Here is a 16,366-nt window from a genome sequence, read left to right as displayed (position 1 = left end):
GAAATGGCAGCTAGAGTGTTTTCGACGAGCCTGAGTTGTCTTCCGAAGTTCACCAGCGCCGATGTGGTGAAGAGTGTGGAGATGCATTCGTCCACTAAAGGGAACAAACTGGACAAGGGATATAAATTCTTCCATGAAGAGTTTATCCACAATTACCAAGGTAAGCTTTAGCTAGCTTTAGCCAAAGCCGTATCACCGGTTATAACTCTGTTTACGTTAACTGTAAATCTTAGGTGTTGTGAATTTGTAATATAAGGAATAACACATCGCAGTGAATATGTCATGTGTATGTTTAAGTGAGATGGCATGAGATTAACATAACAACCAGTAGTTTGGTAAAGTTGTGTATTTCTATGTGAGTTAACATGTAATGTTTTCTTGTTGCATGTAGTTATAGTATCAAATATACTCCAGGGTCAGGTAGTAGTGAGAGGTAGATGCTTCAGGTCAATGAGAAAGAGCGAGGAGCCTCACAAACGGGAGGTTTGACTATAGACAGAGTGCCGGTTGGCAAAAGTTCAAAAAGTTGCCCGTTCTTGCATGTTCACTCTTCTTGCTGCGGTTGCGGCACTTTCTTCACTTGCTATTATTTTACTGAAAGTAGGGTGACCAGACGTCCTCTTTTTCCCAGACATGTCCTCTTTTTTGATACCTATATAATAAAATAACATTGAACATACATGATGTAATCATATTTGCATTATGTACGCAGCTCCCCATACACAAAAGAAATGTATTTAAAATATATTTTCAGGATATATTTTGGAATATATGCAAATATTTTAAATTGGCCCAATAAATATATTTCATACTTATATTTAATATATTTTTGTTATATTTCAGAATATATTTCAATGTATTTTTTTCTGTATGGGTCCCCAAAAGTGTCAAAAATATGTGTGGCATATATTCCAAATACATTGAAATATATTCTGAAATATAACAAAAATATATGAAATATAAGTATGAAATATATTTATTGGGCCAATTTAAAATATTTGCATATATTCTAAAATATATCCTGAAAATATATTTTACATATTTCTTTTGTGTATGGGTCTGCACACCCATTACTCTCGATGAAATATCTCACAAACTCACTTCACTCCTCTTTTTTACCAACTCAAATCTGGTCACCCTACTGAAAGTTATAGTTTCATGTTATTATGAACATTGATGTAGCAACATAAGTATGACTTCAGTGTAACCTATTTAATTTATTGTGTCTAGATATCACTGGAGGCAGAAAGTGCCAACCTGAAGGCTTTCTGCTGCAGTTGTGCTGCACCCCCAGTAGTGACTACAGACTGTAATTGCGACAAAATAAAATAAAATTCTTTATCAAAATATATAAGGAAAGACCAGTACTTTGTTTAGGCTTGGCTTGTAGGGAATTCCAAACCTGCACACATATATTCAAATGCACATAACTATAGAACCCATTCTAAATGCGCATGTGAGCGCCATCAGCGTTTCTCACAGGTTCGCGTTTAAAGTCTGTGTAGAGAGAATGGTGTCGTCTTAGCGGCCCCTAATTTAATAACAAATGATCGTTGCGACAGAAGCGAATCAATCAAAACTACCTTTAGCTGGAAAATAACTTTATTAAAGAACCGCTATAAAGCCAAAACAATCTCTGTTACCTTAAATTATACGTTTATCTCTGTAAAGCTGCTTTGAAACAATCTACATTGTTAAAAGCACTATATAAATGAAGATGACTTGACTTGACTTAATTGGTTTTTGTCTTTTACTTAAGGGAATCCATCCTGAACCGGTTAGTGAGCTGGTGGTGCAAAAACCCAAAACAGTTGGCAAGGACGGTCTGAGGTCCACACTCTACAAGGCATATACAGGTGATTAATTTAACTGTTTTGTTGCTTTGTTAGAGTAAGTTAAGTTTTTTTTTTATGTTATGACTAACCAAATTATGGTATCCGCAGATAAAATGAATACAATTTAAATGTGTGACCAATAATCTTGTGTTTCTCTTTGCTCTCTTGTCTAGGACCACTGCCAGATCCATATATGATGGCATCTGGAAGCAAACTAAGCCAGGTGCAGCCCCAACCTCTCATTGCTGTTGTATTGGATGGGGTTTCTGAGATGGAGCTGACACCATCTAAATTTGGGTCTGTCCCTCGTGGATCCCCCATGTCCTATCACTGTCCACCCCAAGAAGTCCAGTGACCTCCTCCTACTCCTACACTACTCCTGATGCAGCACACTCTTCCCAGGTTGCATTTCGTCCCGACCTTGCATCAGTTAATACATCTCCAGTCTCTTGAAGTGTCACCGCAGCTGTCCAGCGAGATAGCAAAAGAAACTCAGCAGCAGTCCAAATGTCCTGTGTGGACACAGCTACGGCGACCAAGGCTGACTGCTAGTCGTTTTTGGGAAGCTTGTTGTAGTAGGGCATGTCGTGCAGAGCTGGAATCTGCAGCTATCCAGATGATCAGAGGCTCCACAAAGCAAACAGCAGCAATGAAGCGTGGTCTACTAGTGGAGCCTGAAGTGCTGGCAAACTATGCTGAACTGTTGCGAGTTAATGTGTTACCAGCAGGATTCATCATTCACCCTGACGCACCACATCTCGGGGCCAGTCCAGACGGTCGGGTGTATGACCCTTCAGAGTCGCCTCCTTTTGGCCTGGTTGAGGTGAAGAGCAGCACAAAAACTAATCCATCTCAGGTTGCTCACCTCAAGGTGCAGGAAGGCCAGATCAGTCTGAGGCGTTCACATAAGTACTACTGGCAGGTTCAGGGCCAACTGGCAATCACAGGACTGACATGGTGTGACTTTGTTACTGATACCCAATCAACTTTAGCTGTGGAAAGAATCTGGCGTGATGACTCATTCATTGCGGAAATGAAAGAGAAATTAGATATATATTATTATGGCACATACATGAATGCATACCTTGAATTAAACTAATCTTGCCTTTACCAATCAGTTTAGCCTTCTGTCTTACTGTTGATGATCTGTAATGTTATTTTTTATTGTAAATGTTTGATGTTATTTGAGTTGTTATTAATCAGTTGATGTTACACATACCAAAAAATTAAATGATGCACAATTTTGACCAAAATTGTTTTATTTGTTCATCTAATGTTTTAGTGAAATCAAAGTCACATTTCAACAGAAAAATATTAAGAATATAACATTTATATTTAATTTGATTTTTAAGAATATGTGGGAACACTAAATTATTTACATACTATTTACACATACATTATTTACATACAAAACATTAATTCACTCTTCAAAACAAAAAGGTCCTTGATAATTTGCCAAAACACAGCAGTTAAGCCAGATCTGATTCACACTGCCAATCAGTGTGAGCGGCACGGGAGAGTCCCAGATGTGAAAGGACTTTATCCTACCGATCACTCTTTCCACTATAATTCTAAGGCGGGCAATGGCTTGGGTTTGTTCCGTTTCCTCCTTGCTGAATTGAGCTGAACGCTTAAAAGGTGGAATGATGAGCTTAGCTCCAACGTCAGCAAGGAGGTCTTGAATGAGGAACCCTTTGTCCGCCATGACATCGTCTCCTGGCTCCAGCAAGGGAAGGACTCCACTGATCCTGGCGATCTCCTTATCTGAGATGCACCCAGTGTACAGGGGTGAGATGAATGTCACCAAACCATTGGGAGCAACTCCAATTAGCCCTTTCAATGTCGTCCTGTTCTTGTAATTTGAAAATGTTTCTGACTGTAAGGTCAGGGATGAGGCTGTCTCCAGGGCAATTTCTGTGCAGTCTAGTACCACTCTGACATTGGGACAGTACCTCTGGAATTTAAGGGGCATAGTGGACTTAACCTTTTCCCTGCTTATCCAGATGGAAAGTGAGCTCAGCATCATGAAAAGATAATTGGCCCAGGTGATGGTAACCCTGCTGACCCTGGCAATGCTCACATTGAACATGTCAGCAATGAGCTGCTCCTTCATGCCAACAGCAACACGCATGGAGTACATCAAGAACTCATCTATTAATGGCATGATGCGTGGTGGGCTGGGATCTTGGCAGCCTTCCTCACCTGCCCTCTGTGCTTTGGTCCAGTACACCAGTCTAAGTGCAGATGGTGCAATCGACTCCAAAAAAATAGTAAAAACACTCTCAGATGGAAATTTGGTGTAGAAACGTATTTGGTCGTCCGACGAACAGTATCGGCTGAAGAGAGTAGGGGGTGGTAGACCAGTGTTTTGCAACTTGGCTTCTAAGTCATGGATGTAATCCAAAGCCTCATCCAGAGCACCTGTAAAGATAAAGAAATTAAAAACCAGTCTTAACATATTTATGCTACCTTTCAACACAACACAGTAATCATGTTTTAAAAAGTATTTTAAGTATTTAATTACAAATTACATTTCATTTATTTTTGTTAAGGAAAATACAAATGACAAAACTCAAAAGTAATTAAATACATGTAATTAAAATAGGGGAGAGCGGGGCACAACCTAACACAGGGCCAGTTGTAACATACTTGTTTTAAATACTTCCACACATGCTAGTATGATGAAACTTAGTGTATTTACTAGCTGCCACATCAATAAATTGTTTCATTATTTAAAAAAAAAAAAATAATTTTTATATGAACACTTAATAATTGTATTTTATTGAGAAAATATTTTAAGATTTCTTGTATTTTCTTTTGTATTAGATCAGATTCCATTTGTAAACCGTTATATGGTCGTGTTATCAAATTAATTTGGGGAAAAATAAATACTCTGAACCCAAAGTAGGTTTACAAAAATGGAGAAAGTCAAAAAGCCCTACTGCCCATCTCTGGCCCCTTACAGCTAGACAGCATGAGACTATAGCTACGTTTACATGGACACAATCGGAATGAAATAAATCCGACTGATGAACGTTAGTTGAATTTCGTGAACAGCTTATATTATAAACATTAATTTGTTCAGGTAGAAATATTTATCCAATAACGGTACACATAGTTGACTAGCGTTAACTAAACACATTATGAACAATCTTACCTGCAGGTGGGTGTGTCACGTAGTCGTGATCTATCCTTACTGCCTTAGCCACCATGTCGCTATCTTCACAGCATAGCTGTTTAGACTGGCGTTTGAAGGTTCTGTCATATACTGACTCCCTTCTCAAAGGAGCTGTAAAGTTGTTCCAAGGGAATAGGCTCGGGACGACACCACTCTTCAGGCGACGAACGACGCAGCCACCACTGTAATCATCCGGAGCGAAGTGCCGGCTGCAGACATAGGAGCTACCCGTTTTAGCATTAAAACTATGCCCTTCCTCTCTTCGGATCGCTTGTATCCATTTGGGTTTCAGGTTTGGATCCACAGGAAAAGAATGAAAGGAAAGGTAGGGCTGTTTTTGGTTGGAAGACGAACAGCCTGGAACACAACAGAAACTGCGACTCTTCGACTCTGCCATTTTTCGTATCTGCCGCTATGATAACAGGAAGTTCTAATACACTTCATTGACGTATTTCCGTTCGAAAAATGCGGAAGTGCGTAAAAGGTCTATGCCTGTGGTGAACGACAGTTACACATGAAATGTAATGAAATGTCTGCTAAATGTAGAAATGTAAATTATTTATGGAATTTTCTCCTGTGATATGATTTGGAGAGGTCAGAATCTTTTTGATTGAGTATGTTGTACAGTATGTTGTATGTTGACATACTGGTGAGATATAAATAAACCAATTTGTGGTGTGAAAGTACAGAATATTGTGTGCATTCTCTCCCCGCGTATTAGTGCCATTGTTAATCCTGTATGATGGGGCATACATGTAGGCAGAGGCGAACCAACACTGAGTAGGGCCCCAGGCAAAATTAATCAATGAGGCCCATTTTATATATACTGTAATATAGGCTACTTTTTATTTTATTTTTTTTTTATATATCTTCATTACCTAGATGTAGGCCTATAATTATACAAAATTCAAAAAGTAGCCTAGTCAAAACGCAGAACATCGAACAGAACATAGGCTAAGTTGTTTATGTTTTACAATAGTATTTCGTATCTGCCGCTATGATAACAGGAGCAGATGTTTTCATTTCATTAATGCACCTGAAATGGCACCATAACAACTACCATTTGTTGAGTGAGTGTTGAGAGAACCTTCACTGGGACAAATATGAGCCTGAGCAGACTGATAGATATAGTACGTTTAAAACAATAGCTCATTCAACTACAATAGCTCATTTGACAGTTTGCTAAAAGCGAAACATTGGAAGACGCAAGGGCTGTTAAGTGCTGATATTTTGAAAACAAAACCAAAGGAAAACAAAACCAAAGGCTGGAAAAACTGAGCCGTTTGAGTGGAAAACATGCCTCCAAAAAAAGAGGCAAAACAGGAAGACGAATATGTGACTATCAGCAGTGTAAATGAACTGCTGCAGCAACAAAAGGCAATGTATACCGCATTACTGGAACAACAACACGACAATTTCAAAGGCTTTGTTAAGCTAATAATGGATTCCACTAACTCTAGATTAGAGTCAATAACCAGGGAACTACAAGAAATAAAAACCAGCCTGCAATATACACAAAAAGAAGTGGATGATATTAAAACTGAGACAACAGATCTGAAGGAACGCAATACCTCGACGCAAAATGATATTTTTAAAGTCTGTGACAGCTTGCTGGCGGTCTCGGACAAAGTGGAGTATCTGGAGAGCCAAACCAGGCGAAATAACCTGGTATTTGACGGGATACAGGAGTCACAAGGAGAGACCTGGTCAGAGACGGAGGAGAAGATAAAAAAAGTTGTGAAGGAAAAATTACAGCTGCAACGCGAGGTGGAGGTAGAGAGGGCTCACCGTACAGGGAAACCCGGAGGAGACCGACCAAGGCCAATTGTGGTAAAACTTCTAAGGCACAAGGACAGAACGGAAATACTACAAAGATCCAAAAATCTAAAAGGTTCCAGAATATACATCAACGAAGATTTTACAGAGGCAGTAAGAAGGAAAAGAAAAGAACTCATGCCGGATTTAAGAGCGGCGAGAGAAAAGGGGGACATTGCCTATTTACGGCAGGATAAACTGATTATTCATCCCCGGTCCAGTACACCAAAACAACCAAGACCAGCTAATATCAACACATAAACAGGTAGGCCTATGATATGTTGAAATTTTAAAGCCCACTATGTCACAAAATAAAATTCACACACATAACGGAGATAGTCACTTAATACAAAGATTGGTTGAATATGAGCACCTGGAACTGAACACCTTAGAGTACACGGAACACCATGAACAGGACATGGAAAATGACATTGATCCGGTGAACAATTTTTTTGCTAGCATCAACAATAACTGTCACTATTACACTGATGAACAATTTAATAGTTCAATCAAGACCGAGCAGCAGTTATCTATTATCCACTTTAATAGTAGAAGTCTGTATGCCAACTTTCACAGTATCAAATACTATCTAAAACAATTGAAACAGCACTTTAACATAATTGCAATAACTGAAACGTGGATAAACAGTGAAAAAGGATCAGATTTTGAAATTGAAGGATATGAAATGTCTTCTATTAACAGAGTAAATAAGAGTGGGGGTGGTGTGATACTGTATGTGGACAAGGATTTAAATTATAAGGTGGTGGAAAAAATGTCAATGGTGGTGGATAATTTGCTGGAATGTGTCACAATAGAAATATGTATGGAAAAAAAGAAAAATATTAGTGTAAGTTGTATATATAGGTCACCAGGTTCGAATATTGACACATTTAAGGACTGGATGGAGGAAACATTTATAAAAACTAGGCAAAAAGTCATGTTCATCTGTGGGGACTTCAATATTGATTTGTTAAACCCAAATAATCATAAAATGACAGAAGATTTTATTAACACCGTGTTTAGTTTAGGCCTGTATCCCCAAATTACCAGACCCAGCCGAATTACTTCTCATTCCGCAACACTAATAGACAATATATTTACAAATATCATACAAAATAATACAGTGAGTGGATTACTGATTAATGATATCAGTGACCACTTACCAATTTTTACAGTGTATGACAATAATTATAGTTTAAATAGACAGGATAAAAAAACATTTTCCAAAAGGGTCAGAACAGAAGAAACAATGGAGGCATTAAAAGTTGATCTGCTAGCACAAGATTGGGAGTTTATGGATAATGAAAAAGATGTAGATAAGGCATATGAAGAATTTCTAAGAATATTTAAATTATTATATGATAAAAATTGCCCAATTAAAATATTTAGTAAGAAACAAAAACAAAATGATAAACCATGGATTTCCAAGGGATTACAAAATGCCTGTAAAAAGAAAAATACACTTTATAGAGAATTTATAAAACATAGAACTATAGAGACTGAACATAGATATAAGAAATATAAGAATAAGTTAACCAGTATTATGAGAACTTGTAAGAAAGAATACTACGCAAAACTAATAGATAATAATAAAAATAATATTAAGGGTATGTGGAACATCTTAAATAATATTATTAAAAATAATACTAGACAGGCTACTTATCCACATTACTTTATTGATAATGATAAAAATATCAATAATATGGAGGAAGTGGTGAATGAGTTCAATACATTTTTTGTAAATGTGGGACCTAACTTAGCAGAGCAAATTCCAATTCCACAAATATTAGAAAGGAATTATAATAATTTAGTAGAAAGAAATCCCAGCTCAATATTTTTGACAGCAGTTGATGAAAAAGAAATAAAAGATATTGTTAAAGGATGCAAAAACAAACCATCCACTGATCATGATGGAATAGACATAAAAATTATACAAAAAGTAATAGAGGGGATTGCCAAACCACTAACGAACATCTGCAATTTATCATTTTTAACCGGCAAATTTCCAACAAAAATGAAAATAGCAAAAGTCACCCCTCTATACAAAACTGGAAATATACACCATTTCACAAATTACAGGCCTGTCTCTCTATTATCACAATTTTCAAAAATTTTAGAAAAACTATTTAACAACAGATTAGAAAAATTCATAGATAAAAATAACCTACTCTCTGACAGTCAATATGGATTTAGGAAAAAAAACTCAACATCATTAGCACTAACAGAACTCATTGAAGAAATCACAAATGCCACAGACAAAAATAACTATGCAGTTGGAGTATTCATTGATCTAAAAAAAGCATTTGATACAATAAATCATGAAATATTAATCAGTAAATTGGAACGAATTGGGATTAGGGGGGTAGTTTTAAACTGGGTAAGTAGTTATCTGAGAGACAGACAACAATTTGTGAAGATAGGAGAGTATTCATCTGAATGTTTGAGCATGGTTTGTGGCGTTCCACAGGGGTCAGTGTTGGGACCAAAGTTATTTTTATTATACATTAATGATATTTGTAAAGTATCTGAAGTATTGAATTTTGTATTATTTGCAGATGATACAAACATATTTGGTTCAGGGGACAGCTTACAGCAACTCTTGGAACTAATCACTTCAGAATTTAAGAAAATAAAACAATGGTTGGACATTAATAGGTTATCACTAAATTTGAGTAAAACTACATTTATGGTATTTGGAAATTGTAAGTCAAATCATCAAGCACAGATACAGATAGAGGGTGTTAACTTAGAAAGAGTACATGAAAATAAATTTCTTGGAGTGATCATAGATGAAAAGATCTGCTGGAAGCCTCACATAAAATACATCAAAAACAAACTGTCCCGAAGCATTGCAATTCTAGCAAGAGCTAAGCATATATTGGATCTTAAATCTCTTCGTATCTTGTACTGCTCATTATTGTTACCTTATTTGAATTACTGTGTAGAGGTTTGGGGAAGCACTTACCAACATTCACTACAGCCGCTAGTTATAATGCAAAAAAGAGCAATGAGAATTATTCATAATGTCGGATTTCGGGAACACACAAATTCATTATTTCTGCAGTCTAGATTAATAAAATACCATGATCAAATTGAATATCAAATTGCAGTATTCATGTTTAAAGTAAGAAATAGGTTATTGCCAGGGAATATACAAAAGATGTTCTCAGAGAGGGAGGGAGGGTACAACTTAAGGGGAAGGGGACATTTTAAGATTAATAGATTTAGAACAACAAGGAAAAGATTATGTTTATCAATTTGCGGAGTTAAATTGTGGAATCAACTAGACGAAAACTTAAAGCAATGCCCTAACATATTCCTCTTCAAAAAAATGTATAAAGAACAGATTTTCAAGAAGTATCAAGAAGCACTGTAGTGAAAGTAGGAGTGCTCCTTTGTTATGATTTAAATACTTGTTAGTGGTCACTTTGATGCATGTATGTAGGTATGTAAATATGTAGGTATGTGTATAGGTATATGTATATACATGAATGTATATGTATGCGTACAGGTATGTATATGTATGTATATATGTATGTGTGTATAAGGGTGTATGTGATATCAGATAACAAAAAATAATAATAACATAAAAAAATTGTTATTTAAAGGAATGTAAGAATTAAAGGGGTAGGAGTACATAAGTTTAGCTTCTTCCTACTCCTTTTCGCACATGAGATAGAAGTATGTTCACACAGGAAAAAAAAAAAAAAAAATTGTAATTTGTTACGGCTTATCTGGAGTTATTTTTTCTCTTTTTTTTCTTTTATTTTAAAAAAAAAATGCTTTAAACATTTTTGTATTTTATTTTACATATTCTTCTCTCATGTTCGAAATAAAGACTTCAATCAATAGTAGCCTATGGGCTTATTTTTTTAACGAAATGCCAATCTTCATCTTTATAACAGAAAGATAAAATACAATACAACAATCTTCAAGATACAGTAAATATTCAAATGTGTAACGGATTATCACCTTAAAAAGTGTCTTTTGTGGTGGAACAAGCAATGCTATATAGCATCTTAATTTAATCTTTGTTTTATTATTTTAGTTCATTAACTAATTGTGAACTCAACTAATTTAACGTAAAAACCTGGATACTAATTACTAATTAAATAAATGTCAACTAGCCTAAATGCATTGATTAGAATTGCCATTGACTAAAAAAAATTCTAGTCGACTAGTAGTCATTCATTTAAGCAATTAGTCGACTAATCTCAGGTTAATATTAATTTCTGCTTAAATACTGAGTGCATGGAGGCATAGCCTATTCCGCGCTCAAGCGCATGCATAAATCTTGCCGCAAAGCACCGGCAAAAGCAGGCTAATGATAATATGTCTGAAAAAAAAAAAAAAAACTAGTCATTTTTATTGTTTAATAATAAAAAAAATATATTTCTAAATCAGCGTCGGCTGCAAACATATCTATATCTCCGCTGTAAAGTGGATGCGCCTTTAGGGAGAAATGCACCTTTCATATCATATCAGCCTAATCAGCCGGTATTTGCTTTCGATTCAAATTTTTTCGTTTAAAAGTGGACATTTCAAGCTTTATATAAAAATATTAATCATGTATGTGAGGCTATACACTGTGTTTCAGTTCATTTTTGAGACGCGCTCCAGTTCACGCCACGGAGACCATGAAAGCGCGCCCTGTTTGTTTTATTTTATTTTACAAAAGCACAACGTTTTCTTGTTATTGTGACAAAAATTTGCGAAAATAAAAGTAGCTACTTGCGACTGATGTATTATTCTTTTCTGTATATGACCACCAGAAAAGATTGAGTATTTCAAGTTGTTTCCACTGTTGATAGGAAAATGCAAGTGTTCGCTCCGACGCCTGCCATGCAGTGCGCGCTGCACACTCCGCACAAACACTTTGGATATGCATTTATCTAGGTTAAAGTTAGAGCGAGCTGCCATGCCAGACGGATAAGTCCTTTTCATGTTTAACAAATCAAATCATGCATTTTCTACCTACCCGCGAGCAAGCGCTGCACCAGTTTGAAAAAGGTAAAAGCATAACGAGCGTAACGAGAGAGGGGCCCCACTAAGGGGGATGCAGAGATGTTGCTGCGTCTTTATATGAACATTTCTGATCAGCCCTCGGGGGCCCCCTTAAAATGCCTGGCTTGCCTGCCCTATTGCGGCGCCTGTGCATACAGGTGCAACACTGCTGGCCAAAAAAATGGTGAAGGGGGCCTTTGAGACATCCGTGCCCAGGGCACATCATCGCCATAATCCGTCCCTGCGTATACATACAGGTTTAAAATTCAAAGAGTTTCCATGGTAATCATTCACTTGTGCATCACAACACGCCCATGCTCGCACCCGCGCTGTATCCATTTTTTTTCATAGAGGTCGCAATGAGTTCAAAACGGCAAAAAACTCTTCACTCCTATATACCGAAAAAGTCAAGCACTGTAAGTTGTCATGTGGTATCTGAATTGTGTTACACAATGATGAATAATTCTGCCTATTTCTCGAGTTGAATAATTAACAAGTTTTGTTGGAAATTGAAAATGTTCACTACCCGCACAAACGTGCGCTTATTTTCAGTCTTTGTTTATTCGTAATGTCTTTTATTTTCACAGATATGTAATCAAAGGCCTTCAAATTAGAATAAAGATGGTGCTTGTTAATGCTGAATTTGGATTTTCATGCATTAACAGCCACTATATCTGCTTGAATCATGCAGCATTGTAAAATTTGTAGACAAATTTAAGTCGTCTTGAAAAAGGCTAACCAGAAAGTTTGAAGTAGTTAAAGGGTCATGAAACCCTAAACCAATTTTTTTGAGATTTTAGGTTGAGGTATGTGTGTTGAACACCATTGAAGACAATGTTAGCATCTGTATGGGGATTTAATAGTAGGGGGAAAATGGTTAAATTTTCATTTTTTTCCGCTATTTTCATCTTCCGGGTTTAAAATCTTCCATCGTGTCGAGCACTATAGTACTTTGATGACTCATCGGTGTCTCACAATTATTCATGACTGAGTTTTCTTATCCAATGAGAAGACACTTTCTCTTAATTATTCATGACACCACGTGGATCTTTCCAATGACAGACATGTCAAACTGTGATATCGCGTAGTAGATGAGAGAGGCAATGATGGGACGCAGACACGTTTGTTTTCGTGGTGCAAAAGTTGCAGTGCATCTTTCCCGCGAAGCTGCCAGCGCTACACTCTGACTGCGGGCGGTTGGTTGGCCATCAACCACGGACACATCTAAACTATGTGTGTGCAGCAACCTTTCAACTGGAGAATGGTGGACTTCGGCCTTGTACACCAATGCAGGTTGCGTCTTGCGAGTGATGCGGTCCCGAGGACTTTTCTATCGCCTCAGAGGTGTGTGTGTGTGTGTGTTTGTCTAAAATGTAACCCTGACCGTTTTACTTGCCTTTTGTTAAATAATCACTCGTTTTTTTATTTCTATGTCACTGTCCATCTTTATTATGTGGGTTCAGGGGGCGCATAGATCTAGGCTATGTACTGAACTTTTTTTTTTTTTTAAGCGGAAAATTAATTATTTTCAAATATATGCATTTATAGTGTGTATATAAACAAATATATATTTTACAATGACATAATTATACATATGCATGTACATTTATATGTTTTAAATAGAATTAATATTATTGTATGCTAATATATGTAGCAGGGCATTCAGTTACTTTTGAAAGGACAAAAATAAGGTGTCAGTGTATTTCATTAGACTTTAACTTTGTCAGCTATAAAAAAAATCTAGCATTTCCTCATGTTTTACCACTGATTTTTAGTGACAGTCGATATGCATGGGCCACTGGCGATTACTTACTTTACTGGCGATTAGCCCTGCCCCAAATAATATTGTTGAATATTAAATGTCCCCAACTAAGCAAGCCAAAAGCCAAGGCAACAGTGGCAAGGAACCAAAACTCCATCAGTGACAGAATGGAGAAAAAAACCTTGGGAGAACCCAGGCTCAGTCGCTCAGCTCTCCTCTGGCCAACGAGCGAACAGTGTATGATTATGATCCAGGCAGCATTTCAGGTCAGAAGTCAGATTGGTCGTGTCGATGAGGCCTTCACAGGGCTGATGAGGCTGGCACTTCAGGATGCGTCATGGTTAGGTCCAGGTGCAGATCCACCATCTGATCTGGATACGGCCGGGGTCCACCTCACTTCAGGAAACGGAGAGACTGGTTGACACTTCAGTACTGCGTTGTCGTCGCATCCAGGCGCAGGTCCTTCATCGGATCTGGATACGGCCTGGATCCGGCGGAAGAGAAGAGACTAGTTGACACTTCAGGACTGCGCTGTCATCGTGTCCAGGCGCTGGTCCTTCATCAGATCTGGATGCGGCCTGGATCCGACGGACTGCGGTAAACCTCGGTATAAACAGAGAGACTAATATTAGCGTAGACGCCATTCTTCTTATGATGTAACGAGTACATCAGGAATTATGGGAAGTGTTCCCGGTTCCAGCTGGCCTAATCTATGCAGCCTAATATGGAATTATAGAAGTCTATAATGTGTTATACATGCTAGGTCAAAGAGATGTGTCTTTAGTCTAGCTTTGAACTGACAGAGTGTGTCTGCTTCCCAGACAGTGTTAGGAAGACTGTTCCAAAGTTTTGGTGCTAAATAGGAGAAGGATCTACCAGCAGCAGTCGATTTTGATATTCTAGTTATTATCAACTGGCCGGAATTTTGAGATCGCAATAGACGTGAAGGACTATAATGTGTTAAGAGCTCGCTCAAGTACTGCGGAGCTAAACCATTTAGTGCTTTGTAAGTAATCAGCAATATTTTTTAATTTATGCGATGTTTAATAGGGAGCCAGTGCAGTTTTGACAGAACCGGGCTAATATGGTCATACTTCCTGGTTCTGGTAAGAACTCGAGCTGCTGCGTTTTGGACCAGCTGTAGTTTGTTTATTAAGCGTGCAGGGCAACCACCCATTAGACCATTGCAATAATCTAGCCTTGATGTCATGAACGCATGAACTAATTGTTCCGCATTTGTCAATGAGAGCATATGACGTAATTTAGATATATTTTTAAGATGGAAAAATGTGGTTTTACAGATACTAGACACGTGACTTTCAAATGAAAGATTGGTATCAAAGAGCACACCCAGGTTCCTAACCGACGACGAAGACTTAACAGAGCAGCCATCAAGTGTTAGACAGTATTCTAGGTTATTACGTGAGGAAGTTTTTTGTCCAATAATTAGAATCTCTGTTTTTCAGAATTAAGTAGTAGGAAATTACTAGTCATCCAATTTTTTATATCAGCTATGCATTCTGTTAATTTTGTGAATTGGTAAGTTCCGTCTGGGCGTGAAGAAATATAGAGCTGAGTATCATCAGCATAACAGTGAAAACTAATGCCATGCTTCCTAATGATATCTCCTAATGGTAGCATGTACAGAGTGAACAGCAACGGTCCTAGTTCTGAGCCTTGTGGTACACCATACTGAACTTGTGATCGATAAGACATCTCTTCATTTACTGCTACAAACTGATAACGGTCAGATAAGTATGATTTAAACCATGCTAATGCAATTCCACTAATGCCAACATAATTTTCGAGTCTATTTAAAAGAATGTTGTGGTCGATAGTGTCAAATGCAGCACTAAGATCGAGTAACACTAATAGCGAGATACAACCACGATCGGATGATAAGAGCAAATCATTTGTGACTCTAACGAGAGCTGTCTCAGTACTATGGTACGGTCTAAATCCTGACTGGAAATCCTCGCAGATATCATTTCTTTCTAAAAAGGAACACAGTTGTGAAGACACTGCTTTTTCTAATATCTTTGACAGAAAAGGTAGATTCGAGATCAGCCTGTAATTGACTAATTCTGTAGGATCAAGTTTCGTTTTTTTAACAAGCGGTTTAATCATAGCCAGCTTAAAGGTTTTCGGTACATATCCTAGTATCCTAGAGACAAAGATGAATTAATGATATTAAGAAGAGGATCTGTGACCTCTGGAAGCATCTCTTTCAGTAGCTTAGTCGGTATAGGGTCTAACATACATGTTGTCGATTTAGAAGTTTGTTATAATAAAAGCATTTGTTCAACCAAAAAAACTGTTTTCATTCATTTAACTGTCATTTTAACTGATGATAATAATAATAATAAAAAACAATGTAATAATACTATTTCTATATTTAATAATTGATTAATACCAGAAACTCTGACATTTTCTGAGACGTTGTCATACTGTGAAAATCTTATCCCGTTACAACCCTACACATCCCCACCACACCCCCGATGTGAAAAAGTAACTCAGTAACTTTTACTCTGAGTACATTTTAAATGAGCTACTTTTTACTAGAACTTGAGTAGATTTTTAGACCGGTAATTTTACTTGTACTTGAGTAAAATTTCATTGAAGTAGTAGTACTTTTACTTGAGTAGAAAATTGTATTACTCTTTCTGAGAGACCACTGTTATGATAGCATGATTTATGATCTCTTTCAACAAAGTCTTTATATGTGTTTTACATTTAAATTTAAATACATCATATTTCATCCTGTAATCTGAT

At 37.1% G+C, this 16,366-nt stretch overlaps 3 protein-coding genes across 5 annotated transcripts in view; 2 read left to right on the top strand and 1 right to left on the bottom strand.

Moving 5' to 3' along the window:
* LOC311303516 (zinc-binding protein A33-like) overlaps positions 1 to 16,366 on the top strand; it is an 81,873-nt gene that overhangs the window by 64,771 nt on the left and 736 nt on the right. The gene's annotated exons all lie outside the window — the stretch shown is intronic.
* On the top strand, positions 123 to 3,079 carry LOC311303531 (uncharacterized protein). Its single transcript, XM_084430060.1, has 3 exons — positions 123 to 160; positions 1,760 to 1,856; positions 2,009 to 3,079. Exons 1-3 carry the CDS (start codon positions 134 to 136, stop codon positions 2,188 to 2,190), a joined length of 306 nt encoding a protein of 101 aa, XP_084286186.1. The 5' UTR covers positions 123 to 133; the 3' UTR covers positions 2,191 to 3,079.
* On the bottom strand, positions 3,234 to 16,365 carry LOC311303502 (uncharacterized protein). 2 transcript variants are annotated; one of them, XM_084430023.1, is made up of 3 exons: positions 6,802 to 16,365; positions 4,993 to 6,678; positions 3,234 to 4,256 (listed from the first exon to the last, which is right to left on the bottom strand). In XM_084430023.1, exons 2-3 carry the CDS (start codon positions 5,408 to 5,410, stop codon positions 3,256 to 3,258), a joined length of 1,419 nt encoding a protein of 472 aa, XP_084286149.1. In that variant the 5' UTR covers positions 5,411 to 6,678; positions 6,802 to 16,365; the 3' UTR covers positions 3,234 to 3,255. The 2 variants fall into 2 exon arrangements, with proteins under 2 accessions (XP_084286149.1, XP_084286148.1); XM_084430022.1 differs by having other exon boundaries at positions 4,993 to 16,365.

The sequence above is a fragment of the Rutilus rutilus genome (assembly GCF_951802725.1).
Source record: "Rutilus rutilus genome assembly, chromosome: 14".
NCBI lineage: Eukaryota > Metazoa > Chordata > Actinopteri > Cypriniformes > Leuciscidae > Rutilus > Rutilus rutilus.
Note: the sequence above shows the minus strand (reverse complement) of the source record. Positions and strands in the feature narration are given on the sequence as shown.

Bases quoted from the DNA above. Each gene is read 5' to 3' on its own strand.
- LOC311303531 (XM_084430060.1), top strand. From the start codon at position 134: ATGAAGAGTTTATCCACAATTACCAAG. The intron at 161-1,759 runs GTAAGCTTTAGC...CTTTTACTTAAG, and splicing joins GTTTATCCACAATTACCAAG to GGAATCCATCCTGAACCGGT. The intron at 1,857-2,008 runs GTGATTAATTTA...TCTCTTGTCTAG, and splicing joins ACTCTACAAGGCATATACAG to GACCACTGCCAGATCCATAT.
- LOC311303502 (XM_084430022.1), bottom strand. From the start codon at position 5,410: ATGGCAGAGTCGAAGAGTCGCAGTTTCTGTTGTGTTCCAGGCTGTTCG. The intron at 4,257-4,992 runs GTAAGATTGTTC...TTATCTTTACAG, and splicing joins CGTGACACACCCACCTGCAG to GTGCTCTGGATGAGGCTTTG.